The sequence below is a fragment of the Dermochelys coriacea genome, chromosome 16 (genome assembly GCF_009764565.3).
Source record: "Dermochelys coriacea isolate rDerCor1 chromosome 16, rDerCor1.pri.v4, whole genome shotgun sequence".
NCBI lineage: Eukaryota > Metazoa > Chordata > Testudines > Dermochelyidae > Dermochelys > Dermochelys coriacea.
This window is the reverse complement of record NC_050083.1, coordinates 7,121,250-7,138,958: the sequence shown is the minus strand read 5'-3', so window position 1 is coordinate 7,138,958 and position 17,709 is coordinate 7,121,250. Positions and strand designations below refer to the sequence as shown.

At 49.3% G+C, this 17,709-nt stretch overlaps 1 protein-coding gene across 15 annotated transcripts in view; it reads right to left on the bottom strand.

Annotated features, from left to right (window-relative positions):
* CACNA1B (calcium voltage-gated channel subunit alpha1 B) overlaps positions 1-17,709 on the bottom strand; it is a 505,831-nt gene that overhangs the window by 314,832 nt on the left and 173,290 nt on the right. For all 15 annotated transcript variants that reach the window (XM_043498957.1, XM_038374486.2, XM_043498961.1 and 12 more), the window contains exons 4-5: positions 11,466-11,557; positions 7,809-7,961 (exon numbers count right to left, since the gene is read on the bottom strand). In XM_043498957.1, the coding sequence (XP_043354892.1) occupies positions 7,809-7,961; positions 11,466-11,557 (245 nt within the window). The remainder of the gene's footprint in view (positions 1-7,808; positions 7,962-11,465; positions 11,558-17,709) is intronic.

Here is a 17,709-nt window from a genome sequence, read left to right as displayed (position 1 = left end):
CATCCGCAGGGAGTGAAACTCCCCTGCCACATTCCCAGGTCAACACTCCCCCCTCCCTGCTGAATCGCATCTCTTCCCCCCTTTGAAACTGAACTGAGCGAGGGTCACTCTGACCAGTGACCTAGGGAAGTTCAGGGCCCCCCTCTCCGGGACAACGCATCGGCTATCATGTTGGCACTTCCCTTCACATGGACCACGTCCATGTCATAATCCTGCAGGAGCAGGTTCCACCTCAGGAGTTTGGCGTTGGCTCCTTTCATCTGGTGCAGCCAGGTCAGGGGAGCGTGGTCGGTGTACACGGTGAAGTGTCGCCAGAAGAGATAGGGCTCTAGTTTCTTGAGGGCCCACACCATGGCCAGGCACTCCTCCTTGATGGCCGCAGTAGTATCCTGCCAACCCAATAAAGGCTTGGACCTGCTTTTTTTGGTGTGGGGAGCGGGCCCGTCTCTGATCACCTCCACTTTAGCTAGTTCTGGCTTTAGGCGGCCGCTCCCCACCCGATGGCCCAGGTAAGATACTTCAGCCATCCCCACCCCCACCTTCTCCGCTTTTACAGTCAGCCTAGCCTCCTGGAGTCAGTCCAACACTTGTCTAACCTGGGACACATGGTCCTCCCAGGTCTGGCTAAAGACACACGTCATCAATATATGCCACAGCAAAACTCTCCATCTCCCTCAGTAGCTGATCCACCAGGCGCTGGAAGGTGGCCGGCACTCCCCTGAGGCCGAAAGGCAGGGTCAGGAACTCAGAGCCCCAGAGGGGTGATTAAGGCCGATTTCAGCCGGACATCTGCATTCAGCAGCACTTGCCAGTAGCCCTTTGTAAGGTTCATGGTGGTAAGGTACCGAGCGCCTCCCAATTTGTCTAGGAGCTCATCAGGCCTGGGCATGGGCTAGGCATCAGATACAGTGATGGCATTGAGCTTCCGATAGTCCACACAGAACCGGATCAACCCGTCCTTTCTGGGGACCAGCACCACCAGCGAGGCCCAAGGGCTGGCAGATGGCTGGATCACCCCCAAAGCCAGCATGTCCCTGACCTCTCTTTCCAGGTCCTGAGCCGTTTTCCCTGTGACTCGGAAGGGGGAGCATCTTATCGGCGGATGCAATTCTGTCTGCACCCAGTGGACAGTCAGATTAGTGCATCCAGGCTGGTTGGAAAACAGCTGTCGGTATGGATGCAGCATCCCTCTGATCTCAGCTTGCTGGGCAGGGGTTAGCTGATCCGAGAGGGGAATTTTTTCCAGGAGTGAACAAGCTCTGGTCCCAGGTAATAGATTTACTAAAGGGTCATCTCCCTGCTCCTCCAAATGTCCACACACGGCCAACACCACATTCCCCCTGGCATAATATGGCTTCATCATATTCACATGGTACACCTGGCGGTGGTGGGCCTGGTTCGACAGCTCCACCACATAGTTTACCTCATTTAGCTGCTTGACAACCTTGAATGGGCGCTCCAGGCGGCCTGCAGTTTGTTCTTTCTCAGGGGGATGAGAACCATCACCTGATCCCTGGTGGCGTAGGCGCGGGCCCGCGCCGTGTGGTCATACCAGACCTTTTGCTTCTTCTGGGCTCTGGCCAGATTCTCCCTGGCCAGGCCCATGAGTTCAGCAAGTCTCTCTCAGAAGATCAGGACATACTCCACCACTGACTCTCCATTGGGAGTGGCCTTCCCCTCCCATTCGTCTCATCAGGTCCAGGGGGCCCCTTACCCTCCTTCCATATAACAGTTCGAAAGGCGAAAATCTGGTAGACTCCTGGGGTACCTCCCTGTACGCGAACAGCAGGTGAGGTAAGTACTTGTCCCAATCCTGCGGGTGCTGGTTCATAAAGGTTTTCAGCATCATCTTTAGCGTCCCATTGAACCTCTCCACCAGCCCATTGGACTGGGGGTCATATGCTGAGGCCCAGTTGTGCCGGACCCCACATTTCTCCCACAAGCACCAGAGCAGGGCCGACATGAAGTTGGATCCTTGATCTGTCAAGACTTCCTTGGGGAACCCCACTTGGCTGAAAAAGGTCAGCAGCGCATCTGCCACGGTGTCTGCTTCAGTGGAAGCTAAGGGCACTGCCTCGGGGTAGCGGATGGCAAAATCTATCACCACCAGAATGTATTTCTTCCCCGACCGGGTCGTCTTGCTGAGAGGTCCCACTATGTCCATGGCCACCTTCTGGAAAGGTTCCTCTATGATGAGCAAAGGTTTCAAAGCCACTTTCCCCTTGTCCCGGGCCTTCCCCACCCTCTGACAGGGGTCACAGGATTGGCAATACTGCCGGACAGCGGTAAAGACCCCAGGCCAGTAAAAGTTCTGTAGCAGCCTCTGCCGGGTGCGCCGGATTCCCTGGTGCCCTGAGAGGGGATGTCATGGGCCAGGTACAGTAGCTTGCAGCGATACTTCTGGGGTACCACCAGCTGCCTCCTGATCCCACAGGACTCCACTTCCCCTGGGGGAGCCCATTCTCGGTACAGAAACCCCTCCTCCCACAGAAACCTCTCCTGGCAACCTCTCCTCATGGTCCGTACCACACTGAGGTCAGCCAGGTCCCTGAGCTTCCGCAAGGAGGGATCTTTCTGCAACTCGGCCTGGAACTCGGTGGCTGGGGAAGGAATGGGGCCCGGTTCCCTCTCATTGGCTGGGTCTGAGGCCACAGCCTCTCTGAGCCGTGCCCTTCGGCGCTCCCTCCCCACCAGGGTAGGGTCCTGCACCTCCGGTGTGGTACCCTCCCCAAGGTCAGGTTGCAGTGCCCCTCGCCGGATCTGGCTATGGGTCACCACCAGGGCATTCTGGGGGTTGCTTGGCCAGTCCTCTAGGTCCCCCCCGCATCAAAACCTCAGTGGGCAAATGGTGGTGCACCCCCACATCCTTGGGCCCCTCCTTGGGCCCCCATTTCAGGTGTACCCTTGCCACGGGCACCTTGAATGGGGTCCCACCCACCCCCATCAGGGTCAGGTAGGTGTTGGGCACCACCCAATCTGGGGCCACCACCTCAGGCCAGGCCAGCGTCACCTCTGCGCCCGTATCCCAGTATCCATTGACCTTCCTCCCATCCACCTCCAGGGCAACAAGGCACTCTCTCCGGAGGGACAGCCCCGCGCCCACCCTGTAAACCAAGAACCCCGAGTCCAGAGCCTCCAGCCCTCTGGCGGAGCTAGCCTGGGGCACTCTTCCCTCCTAAACAGGTGGTAAGCTGGCAGCCCCCCTTGCCTGGGTCGTCTGCCCTTCGTCCAGCTGGGTCCCTATCCAATTAACTCTGGGGTAGGTTGGGTCTGCTCAGTCTGTCCCTGAGCCTGGGGCACTGGGTCCATACGTGGCCTCTCTGGCCACAGTGATAGCAGTTCAGGTCATGTTGATCCCCTCTAGCGGGTCAGAGGGTCCCGACACCAGCCGTTTCCCTTGGGAGGGGGTTCTCCATAATTCCGCGCTGGGAGGTCCCATGGTGACTCTCTCTCTCTGCATCGTGGGGGGCCTGTTCTTTCGGGAATCCTCCCTGCTACCCCCGGACCGACTGTTCACAAACTCGTCGGCCAGCTGCCCTGCATGCTGTGGGTTCTCTAGCTTTTTGTCCACCAACCGTAGCCTCAGGTCGGAAGGGCACTGTTCATACAGTTGCTCCAGTACAATTAGGTCAAGCAGGTCCTCTTTAGCTTGGGCCCCAGCTGTCCACTTGTGGGCATATCCCTACATTCGGTTGACCAGTTGTAGGTATGTGACCTCAGGCGTTTTACACTGACTCTGGAACCTTTTCCGGTACATCTTGGGGGTCAGCCCAAACTCATGGAGCAGGGCCCTTTTGAACAGTTTGTAGTCTTCTGCCTCCACCTCTTTCATTCAGCTGTACACCTCCACGGGTTTGGGGTCCAGTAAAGGGGTGAGAAACTGGAGCCTTTCTGCAGGGTCAACCCTATGCATCTCGCAGGCATTCTCAAAAGCTGTCAGGAAGTTATCTATGTCCTCCTCCTCCTTACACTGGGCCAGGAAGCACTTATCAAAGCTCCTTGCAGTCTTGGGTCCCCCCTCACTCACCGCAGCCGGGGCCCCACTGCTCCTCAGCCTGGCCAGTTCCAGTTCATGCTGCCTCTGTTTCTCTTTCTCTTGCCGCTCATGCTGACGCTGTTTTTCATGATCCCTCTCCCATTCCAGCCGCCTCCACTCCAGGGATGGGGAGTTCCGCCGGGAGGATCCCCTGCTGGCTGCCGGGGTCAGAGTGCCCTCGGTATTCGCTAGGCTTCCCCCAACCCCTCCCCAGGCATAGGTAGGAAGGGTCTCGGGATGTCCTCGGCAGCAGTCTGACCCCTCCCAGCCCGGTCAGGCCCCAAGGCCCACGCTGCATCCACCAGGCGGCTACCCTCAGGGACAGGGATCGGGTCATCCAAGCGATCCTTCTCCTCCAACTGGGCAATCAGCTGTTCCTTGGTGGATCTCCCAATGCGCAGCTCCGTCTGCCTGCACAGCTCCACCAGGTCGCTCTTAAGGCGTTTAGCATACATCTCCCTGCTGGCCACTCGCAGGCCTGGGCAGCTTTCCACGGTTTCCAGGAAGAACCCCTAGGGTGCCAGTCCTTCTTGACGTCACCACCTCTTTGCCAGGGTCGAGCTGCAGACTCCTCTGCCCCTGGGACCACTTGCTGCAATCTCCCGGGGAATCCTGTTACTGCAAAAGTCTCTCTCTCTGGTCAGACACTCCTAGGGGTTAACCACCCCCTGAAACCATCTCTCTCTGAATCTTCAGCATGCCTGGTCCCCATCAATCCCCCTTCGTTTTACTGTTCCCCAGTCACTTACTGCAGGAAGCGCCGTTCACGGGGTGCAGTAGATCCCACCTCTGCCACCAGTTGTCACGGAGTGTGGGGGAGTCCAGGGCCTGCACCCTCTTCCTGGGATTCACTGTGACTCTCAGCCAGCCAGTAAAACGGAAGGTTTATTGGACAATAGGAACACAGTCGAAAACAGAGCTTGGGGGTACAACCAGGACCCCTCAGTCAAGTCCTTCTGGGGGAGCAGGGAGCTTAGACCCCGGCCCTGGGGTTCCCTGCATTCCACCACCCAGCACCAAACTGAAACTAAAACTCCCCCTAGCAGGCTCCCTCCTGCAGCCTTTTGTCCACATTCCCGGGGCAGAGGTGTTACCTCCCCCTCCCCCTCCCCCTCCTGGGTCAGGTTACAGGCTCTCAGGTATCCCATCCGCAGGGAGTGAAACTCCCCTACCACATTCCCAGGTCAACACTCCCCCCCGCCCCCCCGCTGTGTCACATCTAGCGCTTTTCATCAGGAGATCTCAAAGCATCTTACCCAGAAGGTCCGTATCATTACCCCCATTTTACAGATGGGGAAAACACACACAGAGGGAAATGATTTGTCCGAGGTCAGCCAGTCACACACTGACAGCTCAAGGAATAGAAATCACATCTCCTGAGTCCCAGTCCAGTGCTCTAACCACTAGGAAACACTGCCTCCCATGCTGCTGCTCAAGGGCCTTGTGCGTTTGTTCAATGGAAGTTATTTCTGAACCCAGAACTGAGCTGAAAGCCCCACATCATTCAATGGCCAGGTAGCCTTTTAAACCTATTTAAACAGCTACCCAGCTCACTGGGGTGGCGGGGGGGGGGGGGGGAATGTAAGGATCATTAACTAATAGCTGGAAAGCTCTTTGAAAAGGCAAAGCTCTATATAACTGCTTACACTGCCATCTCGGCTTGGGAAAGATCTTCCACTTCCTGTCCAGCAATATTGTTATTATCAATTTGAATTGTGGTAGCATCTCTGAGCCCCAGTCCTGGATCAGAACCCCACTGGGCTGTTGTACAAACACAGAGCAAACAGACAGGCTCCCTCCACCCCCCCCAAAAGAGCTGACTTAGAAGAAAACGTTCTGTGTTGTTTTTTGTTTTTTTACAGTTAAATTGCACCGCACAAGGCTATTCTGATGTTGCACCCTGCCCTTAGTTAAGGGACTCTTAGTTAAGGTTGTCCGGGCCCTAATCCTCTATTTTCTGGGGTTTATTACACAGCAGCAGGTAGACAGGTGTCATTTTCACTGCAGGGTCCAATTTCCAGGCTGCAACGTTTCTTATGAAAGTTGCCAGGTTTTATCCTTATCCTTTATCTGGCCTTTTAACCACATGCTGTGAGGGCTTTCTCTCTCTCCAACCACAGGTGCTGCATTGCTGATCGGACTGTATGTAATGGCAGGGCTGCCCTGCGGGACTATGGAGTCAGTGCAGCAGATAGGAGGGGTCAGCGTGTAGATATTTTTCACAGTGCTAGCACACACTGTAACATAGCATCCTAAGGGCCCAGCCATGTCGCCCTCACAAGACTCTGGGACTTAAACATCCCCGGCCACGCTCCAGGAGCCTGCATCACACTCTTCCCAAACCCCACACAATTGCTTCCCTAGCCATCTCCTTCTTAGGCCTCTCTTTCCTACATGCCCCACCTGGAAGACTGTGGTCATGCCATAGATTCCTCCTTCCTCTCATCTGCCATAGCCCCTCATTCGTCCCCCTCCTTCTCAGCTTTGGCCTGCTCGCACTCCACTCCCTCCTTCGTCTCTCCCTCAGCCGGGTTCTGAACCACCCCTTTGGACCTTTCTTCCTCTCTGATTTTTCCATCTGTCCCTGTCTCTCCGCATTCACAGGGACTTCAACCCTCACATCAATGGCCAGTCATATCTAGCGGCCTTCCAGTTCCTCTTTCTCATCATCTCTGGACTGTCCTTCCCACTCACGCCCTTAGCCTGCTCTTCTCAAAGCTCCGTCCAGTTCTGACTTCCTTCTCTGTGAAGGCCTTCACCCCTGTGTCCTCCTCCCAGAATTTTCATTCATCTCTTTCTCTGACTTCTCTGCTGCTCGCCATCTGTCCCAACCCAGGCTTCATGCTATGATGTTGTCTCTTACCCCAGCAACCTTCTAGAGATCTCACAAATAAACAGCTGCACATCAGAACCCCAATCATCTTGAAATCAAAAGTCATTGCATCCAGCCAGCGCCATGAGTGCCTGATTGCCAGTTATAATGCAAAAGTCACACACACACACACACACACACAGAAACTGAGGGCCTGAGTTGCCTCTAACACACGCTCTGACACACGCTGGTGTAAACTGGGAGTAAATCCATTCCAGCCACAGCGCTGTAAATGAGAGGAGAATGTATCTGGTTGGCAGTGTGCATGTGTGCGCCCAGGCGTTCTGCGGCACTGAGAAAGTGGGCTGGGAGAGAAGAAGTGGAAGCGGAAAAAGAAAACAAAGCAGGAGGGAGAAAGGGGTCTAATATAGAAGGCTGTTGAATCAGCTAGAAGAAAGCCAGAAAACACTGAGGGGAAAATAAGAATCAGAAAACTAAGTTGAATGGAAAGGAGAAATTGAAGAAGACTGAATGAACTTAGAGACAAAAACTGGAAATTGTGTTCATCATCAAATGTTACACACAAATCACCCTGGAAAAAACAAAAACAGGCTCAGTGCACAACAGTTTAGAACAGGAAGTGAAGAGTACCAGGCCAGTCAAGCTGCACAGATTTGTATCAGCAGAAAACTGGGCCCACTACATCCAAGTCCAACTGCAGGATGAATAAGGGAGGCAGAAGGTAATTATGCCAGCTGGAATTTTGCCAAGACACCTCTGGGTCATGGGATCATCACTAGACAAGCTCCTGGACTTTGGCTTTAAGTCTCATCACAAAAAACCTGGTGGAATTCAACCTGTCTTACATAGGTCACTTCCCTGAGAGAGGACACTAGGCCCTCAAACGGACAATGCGTGCTCTGCTGACTTATTGAAGGAACAGCAGCAGCTTAATCTCACCTGTTTCATTCGAGAAGCAGGTTTTATGAAACTTCCCCATGTAGAACTCGAGTCCAATGATGGCAAACATCACTATAGCAAAGAAGAGAAGCAGCCCGATCTGGAGTAAGGGCACCATGGCCTTCATGATGGACTTGAGGACAACCTGCAAACCTGTAGGAAGCAAGGAAATTATTGTAGTCAGTGACTGGAGGAAAAGAAGTGGTTTTTGGAAAGTAGGGGACTTTGGATTTTTAATAAAATGCTCTGGATTGGCAATGTCCAGCAATGCCTCTTCTTCTAGGTCATCGATTCAAAGCTCTCTCTGCTCAGTAAGGATTAAGGCTCCGAACCAGATCCCATCAAAATCTTCCAATTAGCATCAGTGGGAGCCAGACCAGGTCCTAAAAGCTGTTCAGTGGCTCATGTGAAACGTGTTGGTGGTCTCAAGCTAGTGCCCAGAGGATGGGTCCCAATAGCAAAAAAATTAACGCCACAATTGGCATGAATTTGGCACTCTTGTTTCCCACAGGGGCCAAGGAGTCAGTGGGTCAGAGAGAGCATCATGGCAAGTCACAGTCACTGAGCGAGGGGAGGAAAAGTGAGAATGCTTTATAGCCTGGTAGTTAGCACACTCGCCGGGGAGGTGGGAGACCCAACTTCAAGGCCCTGATCCAGTGACTATAATTATCGATAAAAAGTGGAACAGCTTTAAGAGGGGAGTTTGAGAAAGCCCCATACCAGAATATCCCATCGCCAAGTCTGCAAGTTTAAATGCCTGCTCTGCATCAGGCAGAGGGGAATTGAACCTGTGTCTCCCACATCCCCACTGAATGCCCTAACCTGGGAGCTAAAGCTTATAAAGGGAGCCACCACTACCACCGCCTCCTTCCCTGTCATTTTGAGGACTCTTTTCCTTGCTTCTGACAAAAGCCTGAAAAATTAAAACAGAATTTTTGGGGATCCAAATGAAACGTTATCGACATTACTGACGTACATAGACATTTTCAGTTTGGTTGAAGCGATTCAGCAAACTCCACGCAAAGTTGTGAATCATTTCAGTCAATCCCAAGTGCATTTTTCAGTGACTAAATGATTAGTTGAAAAAATGTTGCCCTGCTTTAAGTGAGACCCACTGATAAACAAAAAGGCAGTGGTGTCACTACACCACAAAAGGTTTTCCTCCTTTCCCCCCCGCCTTCCTGCTGGTAATAGCTCATCTTAAGTGATCACTCTCCTACAGTGTGTATGATAAAACCCATTGTTTCATGTTCTCTGTGTGTGTATATAAATCTCCCCACTGTACTTTCCACCGAATGCATCCGATGAAGTGAGCTGTAGCTCACGAAAGCTTATGCTCAAATAAATTTGTTAGTCTCTAAGGTGCCACAAGTACTCCTTTTCTTTTTTGCGACTACACCTAGCGTACCCATCTTGTGGATAAACAGAGGCCTGCTGTCTCTGGGGCTTCCAATCTTTGGCCTTTTCACCAGCACTCAAATTCAGTTTCAATTAAAACAGGGGAGAAAAGAGGAGACAGCAAAGAGATAAAGTTGTCTGATAATTTTATGCAGATGTGCGTAAGGAAAGTAATGCACTGTTAACCACCCGTTTAAAGCTACCTTAGCTCTGGGGCCCACACTGGGGCAATGGGAATAAAGGATCATCCTTGTCCCACTGCCTTGTAAAACTTAAGTGAGATCAACATAGAAGTGCACAGAAAAATGCTCACCTGGATTGGGAAAAAATACAGACACATGGAGAGAGCGTATTAGGACAGCACACAGCACATCTAAGGACTGTCTGTATTGCAGGGGGGAAGAATTATAAAGCTCTCAGGTGCCAAAGCAGCCTTTCAATTGTATAGCAGAGCAATAAATATGCCTTAAATCTATGGTATCACACTGGGCTATAGTTACCACTCGGCTCAAGGGGCGGAAGAGTTGTGGCTGGCTGGATTAAGTTGAATGTCTGTTTTCATAAGGCATAAGTGCCTATGAAGCAAAATGTGGCAGTTTTCTCACATGTAATCATCAAAATGGGAGACTCTCTCCCACCAGATAATCAGTTTTAGAAAGTTGACTGGGGACCTAGAGTATTCCATGGAAGTGTGTAATGTTGTGGTTATAGTGAGCTGAAATTCGCCCCTATGCAGAGAGCCAGCACACAGTCTCTGTGCCACGGAAGTCCCACTTACACGCACAGAATAAGGCATACGCTGGACTTAAGTGGTGCATACTCCTTGTGCTGATCTCTCTACTCAGGGATGCCTTTATGCAATGGAGAGGGTGTGTTGTTCTCCTTTAAGAAACTCTCGTATCTGTGATTTCACCCTCCTTGTGGTTCCTATATGAGATCATGATTATTTTATTAAACTTGCTTTAGTTTTTCATACGAATTTCATGCTAGAGAAAGGTTCCTGATTTACAGCCCTGGGGAGCGGAAGCTGCTCTTTATCCACCCACAAGCAGGGGCAATGGCAGGACAATCCTTCCCACACTCTCAATGCAACTCACGAGTGGGCTAGGAAGAAGGGTCCGTCAACAGCCTAGTGGATAAAGCAGTAGACTGGGATGTAGTAGACAAGTTCCAGTCCCAGCTCTGATTTATCAAGTGATCTTAGATAAGTCATTTCAGCTTAGTTCCCCCTCCAATGCTTTATCATGTCTATTTAAATGGCCTTGTATAGTCAAAAAGCACTTGTCGGTTGGTGCTTAACACATCAAGGGCATTTCCCTATGAGTATTCATTTCAAATACATATTAATAAATAAATGCCAGCTTGTCACAAGCTGAGGCATGAGCCCTTTCCTTCTGCATGGGAAATGCCTATGTAATCTGTGCTCCCAAAGGGCACTGTGGGCTCAAGTTTCCAGCACCAGAAGCAGGGAAGCTCATTCCTCATCAGCTCCGCACATCCCCTGGTGTTTTGGCTGCAAGAAACCACCTCTGGAGTAGAGCTGAAACACCCGGCTGCTGTTTGAGAGGAGGAGAAGGATACTAATGAGTTAGTCCGGATGAACAGCTGAGCTTCATGTAAACAGTTTCCTCTCACTGCCTCATGCTGCGTGGAAAATGATTCAGTTCCAAATTCAGAAAGGGAAAAATGAACAGGTAGCACTAGGAGTCCTCTGCAAAGTATTTCTACAGGGCCCCTCACCAGAGCATCTGGGCAACTCAAACGATAAAAGTATCACATTGCCTATGGTGAAAACTTGATTAGAGGTACTCTCCCTTTATCTGCCTTGCCCTTACCTGGTGTTACTTACAGGCTGAGTAACATGGGAGGCCAGACCCACATTTGGTGTTAACTGCCCTAGCTCAGCTAAAGATCTCCCTTGGGAATTCGAGCACAGGGGGGCCAGAAGGTTGGCAAACTTGGCATCTGGCAGTGCTTGGAGTACAGATCAAGTCCCAGAGTGAAGACGTGTCAAGAACCAAATCTGTGAAGTTCTAATCCTCGGGCCTAGTAGGGAGCACTTTGCACGCCCTTTACATAGGTGTAAAGGCTGACCCATGACACAGAGCAATGGAAAAATCAGGACCTCAGGCATGGAAAGCAAGGGCACCCCAGTGCAATAGGAAGCAGGGGGAAGACTATATAGTTCAGAGGACACAGACCCCAAAGGCCAGGGGGCCTCTCTAACAATGATGTTGCAATGGTTCTCATTACACTCACTTGGAATTCCTGACACCAACTTCAAAGGTCTCAATACCCGAACGGCTCGCAGGGTCCGTAGGTCAAAATCAGTCCCAGCGGTGGCTAGAATCCTGATTTAAGACAAAAAGGGACAGGGGTGGGGATAGGAGAGAAAGACAGAGAGAAAAATTGAATTAAATGTGAGTTTTTCAAAATACAAATAAATGGAGCGTAACAACAAATTCAGGCCACCTAGGACTTCATGGTGGTCATTACACTGCACTCAGTAGCCAGTGAAAACATACAATGCATATCTGCCTGCTCCTGAGTTACATATCTGCTACTCGAGCTAAAGGAAAATCTCCATTAGCTCTCTGCAATATAGAGCGTATGACACACAGTTGAGCAGTTCTGATTCCATCCAGTAGAAAAGAATGTCCTATGTACACAGACACAAATACCGGTGCGTTTATATAATGCAAGCTTTTCTTTTTTTAAAAAAAATGTTTTTTTACTTTGTTTTATCTGATTTTGATGTTTTCCATTTAATCTTGAACAATTTTACCTACTTCAGTTACATGAGTTCAAAATTATTAACTTAGCCTTCTGAAGTTGCCTGCCTTGCTCTTTAGGAGATCGCTGAGCCACCCCACAAGGTCCTGAGTGTGGGGAGGAATTCACACAGCACACAACCTTGAATTTTGAAAATTTCAAAGTATGAAAAATTTCAACCACCTCTATAATTGGTCCAAAAATCAGGAGGCTAGAGGAATTACAAAAAAAATTCTAAAATTTCCTCACCCACTCCCCATCCCACCAAAAATCCCCTCCAAATTCAGAATGTTGATGACATTTTGAAATTTGCTCAGTACTCACAGTTGGGATCATATTTTCAAGCGCTCAGCTCCTATCGTGCACCTAATACGAAATGTGCATGTAATATGGCTCTTTTGAAAACTGGCCCCCAGTGTCCAGAAATCTGCAGGTCAATTACATCTTCAGCTGATGGTCTCTATCTCTCCTACTGCACTAACTCCAGATGGAACCTACTACAGAGTTGGTTGAAATTTTTCAAATTCTGAAATTTCCATTGAATTTCAAAATTCAGTGAGGGGTGAAAATATTCCGAGAAAATTTCATTTCCCCCCTTTTTTCCTACCCAAAGTCTTATTGGGGAATGGGGCAGTTGGCCAGCCTCCAACTAAAGAAAGATGGCTCCTTTTTCCATTTCCCAGTGAGATGATAGGGGAACACATCCCTCTGTCACACCATAAATTATCCCCTAGCAAGGCTATAGTGTGAGACACTTTATTAGAGACTCCATAATGCTGATGGTTTCTTTGAACTAAAGCAGTTCCTGTACACAACAGTGTACAGTGTTTACTCTATGCATGTGTAAATGTAAGTTTGGTCCAAAACACCCTACTTTAGAGAAAGGAAAACAACAAGAAAAAAAAAAGTAAAGTCTCCGTGAGAGAGCATGGTGTGAGTATCTATCCTGTAACAGTCTGCAATAACTCTGAGAACAAAATGGCTGCCATCTTGGCAGGCAGACAATTCATAGACACTAAAAGGCATCACACACAGACAACGAAAAGGCATCACAGTTTCAGGCGATTCTGAGTGCACCACATTTCACTCCAGCAGCAAGAGAAGAAAAGAGGGCATAGCATCCAAAAGGCATCAGGAATGCAATCTTCCCTGAGCAAGGAAATTGGAACCTCTGGTTTCCAGCCAACTTAGACACTCAGTGTCCTCTCAATGACAAGAGTAATTACTGCAACTCTTCCTTGGGTGTTTCAACAATGGAAATGTTAAGATCTGGGGAAGGAAGAACACATGTCAACTGCAGAAAACAGCTCAGAAGGGAAAAGCACCTCAGCTACTCCCTATTGATCGCTCCCTTTAAAGTCATTGTAAGCAACATCCGTTAATTTTTGATAGGATTGTTGTGAGGCTACTTTAACAGAAGGAACAAAAAAGTAGGTGCGGATGAACTAGCCCTGACAATGGAGTCTACAAGAGCCAACATTGCACAGACCCAGCCATTTTTAGCCATTCTTGCCTCCTGCCCATGCAGCCATCACTGCTGTCATTGTCTCCTTCCCAGATGGAAAAAATATCCTCGTGCACAGAGGTCAGTAAAGCCATCTGGCCCAATGTCATGCAGATGTGCTCATGATGTGTTCATGTGCTGCCCTTTGCCACTGGAGAGCTGGGTTCAAATCCTGCCTTAGGAAAGCAATTAGGGGGCGGGGGGGGGGGGAATTCTTGACTATGCAACTCTCTGCCTAGTGAGCTACATAGGCCTCAAATATTAAAGGGATTCAAAGCTAGGCTCAAGCAGGAGAGGTTCCTGCGCAACGGAAGAGTTGACGAGACAGCCCAGGATGTTATTTCCAACATCCCTCTTCTATGGTTCTGTTGAAAGTGAGGCTCATTTTAGTCCATCCCCAGACACGTGCCCAGATCACAAACCCACTAAGCAATGAAACACAATTTACACTCTGTCCAAAGGACTTGGCTAGCAGAGGTTGTCGCAAGTAGGCATTAAGATGTATCTCCAAAGCTGTGAGAGATTCCAGCAGTTGTAATAGCATAGTGGATGCTTTAGGTCAGGGGAAAGCTATACAAAAGCCTGAGACAGAAATAATCAAGGGTTTGGGGCCTTGTCAATACCAGAAAGGGGTTGCTGGTATGGTTAGATTGACAAACCCTCCTGGTGTAGATGCAGCTGCTACAGGCAAAAGAGTGCTTTTGTCAGTATAGCTTATACAAGTTCCCCAAACGAAATAAGCTAAACCAACACAGAGACTTTTCTGCTGTGTAACTGTCTACAGTAGGGCTTTTGATGGCACAGCTATATCAGCAAAATCACACCCCTGCTTGGCAAAGCTATGCCTGCGGAAGTTTTCAGGGTAGCCCCGGCATGCAATACACTGGGGAGTCCAGGACTCAAGGAGCAGGAGGTGCTAAAGTCAGAATCTGAGTGCCTTGGCAAAGCAGGGTTAGAGCCCCGTCCGGGCCTAGCAGGGGCTGAACAAAGTGAGCTGGGGGCACCAAGCCACGTTACAGCTGTGTCTAGCCAGCATGACTAGCCCTACATCTTCCCAAGCACCAACGAACTGGAGCAACCAGAAAAGAATGAGAACATATTGTGAGGGACTGTCATTCAAGCCCAAGCTACTGAAGATCATTTAAACCAATAGCTATCGCATTCAGAGGCATCGAATTTGAAGCTTTCATGCTCACGCTGCCATTTGCCTTTTCCTCCTCTCCCCCACCATGCCAGTGCTCAAGGGTCAAACCTTTGCAGCGCGGCAGCAACACACACTTCAAGCCTTAAACATCTGCCTTGGCTGTGCCTGTGGCCTCCCGTGGCTTTCACGTGGATTCATGTCATCCTGACCCAGGTCCTTTCCTGTCTGCTACAGGCTGAGAGGAGGAGCCCCTGTGCTCTCACAGTTTGCTTTCAAACTTATTGGAGAGAGACTGGGAGTGGACCCAGGAGAGTCGATTAGCGCCACGGTGCCAATAAGTGCCCCAGTGAAAGCGCTGCTGTCTCGCTGCTCAGAAGCTGCTCTTCATTCCCATGACGTGTTCTTAAGAGGTTTGAAGTTAATAAAAACTCCCTAATTTACAGCTACCCCTGCTTCCTGCACCCCTTTTAGTCAAGGATCTCAGCCACTCGCCTCCCCTGTGTTGTTAATAACCATTTGCCCTACCCCACTGTGTGACAATACAATCCTGTAAGGCACTTTTCCGATTATACGCAATAACGCCATTTCTCCCACATAACTGCATGATAATATACAGCTTCTGTATGGCCAGTTCTGCCACTGTGCTGTTTTGCAATTCTACATGGAGAATAATACCAATCCTCAATAAAGGGAAGGATGTAATTAACTGAAGGCATCTGCTAACTTCATAAAATTTGCATAAGGGCTGTCTGTCTTTCTCCCCCACACTCCCCCCCATTCCCTGAACTCAAGCTGTAAACCCTCAGAACCCATTGTGGGCTGAGCTGGAGCAAGAAGGATTATTAAAAATGGGGGAGAAAGGGAGAGATCAAACGAGCCAGATGAAAAGCATGACTTGAAAATCCTGCGGAAGCTTTCCTGTCTGCACGCGTAACAAGTGAGAACAAAGAGCAAGTAACTGAAGAGCCAGAGCTGGAAGAGGAAATTGACACTGAGAATAAAAATAGAGGGAAAGAAGTTTAAGAGGTGACTTAGCAACAAGGGAAGAAATTGGGGCTGTACCTTTTCATGCTTCTTGATGAGTTGTAAGTTCATCTTGATGATTTGTAGATTTGGGGTGGGTGGTTTCTGCTTGATTTTTGCTTTAGAAATAGTAGGTCTTGACTTCCCCGCCGGAGGACTCTGTGGAGGACTGGGAAACCAGTGGGATTGGAAGAGACTGGAAGCTGAGCAGTTGTGTCAGGAAGGGACTTTTACTCAAGTGTGCTGATTAGAGACGGACAATGAAGCTACAGCACAAAGTCTTGCTGAAAGGATACAGACTCTGCTTTCCATAGAGAAACCTCATTTTATTGTGAGGCACACGTGGGAACAGATTTACCCCCACGGCTGTGTGCTAGGCTGCATGTTCCCTCTCACTGCGGCTCCTGCAGAATATTGGAGCTTTTTGGAACTACCTGAGTACATCAAGAACTGCTCGAGTCAAGAAAAACCCTTGGGATCTGCAATTATATCAGACCATCTTGCGCAAATGCCTGTCTCCAACAGTGGCCTGCCAGTACCAGCTGCTTCAGAGGAACATGCAACAGACCCATGCAGTAGGCAGTGATGGGACAACCTTCCCCCAGGAAAGGCTCCTCCCTCTCAACCCCAGTAGTCAGAGGTTGACTTATGCCCTGAGCATGAGATCTGCATTCCTTCCAAAGCTACTTTATTTTTAAAATATTTCCTATTGAATCCTGGATATTCTTATTATCCATATAAATGTCTAATGCTCTTGAAAAATCCTGCTACACTCTTGACTGCAATAGCATCTTGTTGCAGTGAGTTCTGCTGTCTAATCGTGACTTGTGTGAGCAGGCTGAGTGAGAGACCAAACTCTTTTCTCATGAGACAATGTAGGCTTGTAACAAAGGTGTCCAAATTTGAAAATGTAGTGCATTATTTCCCCACTGCCCAATAGCATTGCACTATGTTATCCCATTGTACTATCACTGGGCTAAACTAAACTTCCCATCTTACGTCCCTCCATGAAAGTGCTCTCTGGCCAATTTCTGTCCTCAGAGACCAAGGCCCACTTATGAGAAATACGTGACATCTTCTGTTCCAGTGGTCCCTGGGATAATATGTAAAAAAGCTTATTCCTCTGGTTATAAAATGATGCAAAAGGGAAAAAGGGAAAACTCAGAGTAAATAATTGTCCTGTTTTCATTTCTGGGGGACTGAGTATTTTTACTGTACTAGTACAGCGAGAGACACATTGTCACCTGATGCCAGGGATTTCATGGAGACATGATTGTGAATCTTCTTACTGAAATGCTGATCAGAGAGTCGCAAGAAAAGGCCAGAAAATGTATTCAAACTGAGCTTCTGGATCTGTAAAGCCTGAGGCAAGGAGGGTTGGAAAAAGCTAATCCTCTTCTTCAGAACAGCTGCTATCTTGCGTTCATCCTGGTTTTCAAGCCTTTTAGCAGATTTAGTTCATCTTTTCCACATGATCCCGTGAGGAACGGATGACAAAGGCTTTCTCCTCTCTCTCCATAGGTGGATGGAGGAGAGGAAAAAGGGAACTGAACACAGGGAGACTTTCTGACTTAAGTGCCAGGAATAATGATCCTAGATAAGGAGCTTTCTGTGGATGCCTCTGCTTAAGTGACACTGTGGGTCCTGCAGAGAATAATCACTGAGGCTCAGGGTTAGAGGAACACCAAACTGCAGATGATTTGGCATGTTTTTTTCAGCCTAAACCCCGGTCGCCGTTCATAATGAGATAAGTTGCAATGGAGGGGACCACAGAGAGATGTCCACATGAGAATTATAACTAGAGTTGTGAGAAATTCAGCAGCTTTAGTCTAGGGTGTGTGTGTGAGAGTGTGTGTGAGTGTGTGGGGTCATGTCAAACTGCAGCTGAAACTACTGAGATTGGTAAATAACCACAGCATCGCCCCTCTTCAGAGCACTGTCAGATGTCAGGGCCTTGCAGCTCAGTTTCCCATTAGAGGAGAAATCAGTGGCATAGATGCAGGGTATTTTTTTTTAACGCAACTGGTTTATTTACGCTATATACACCACTCCTAGAACAG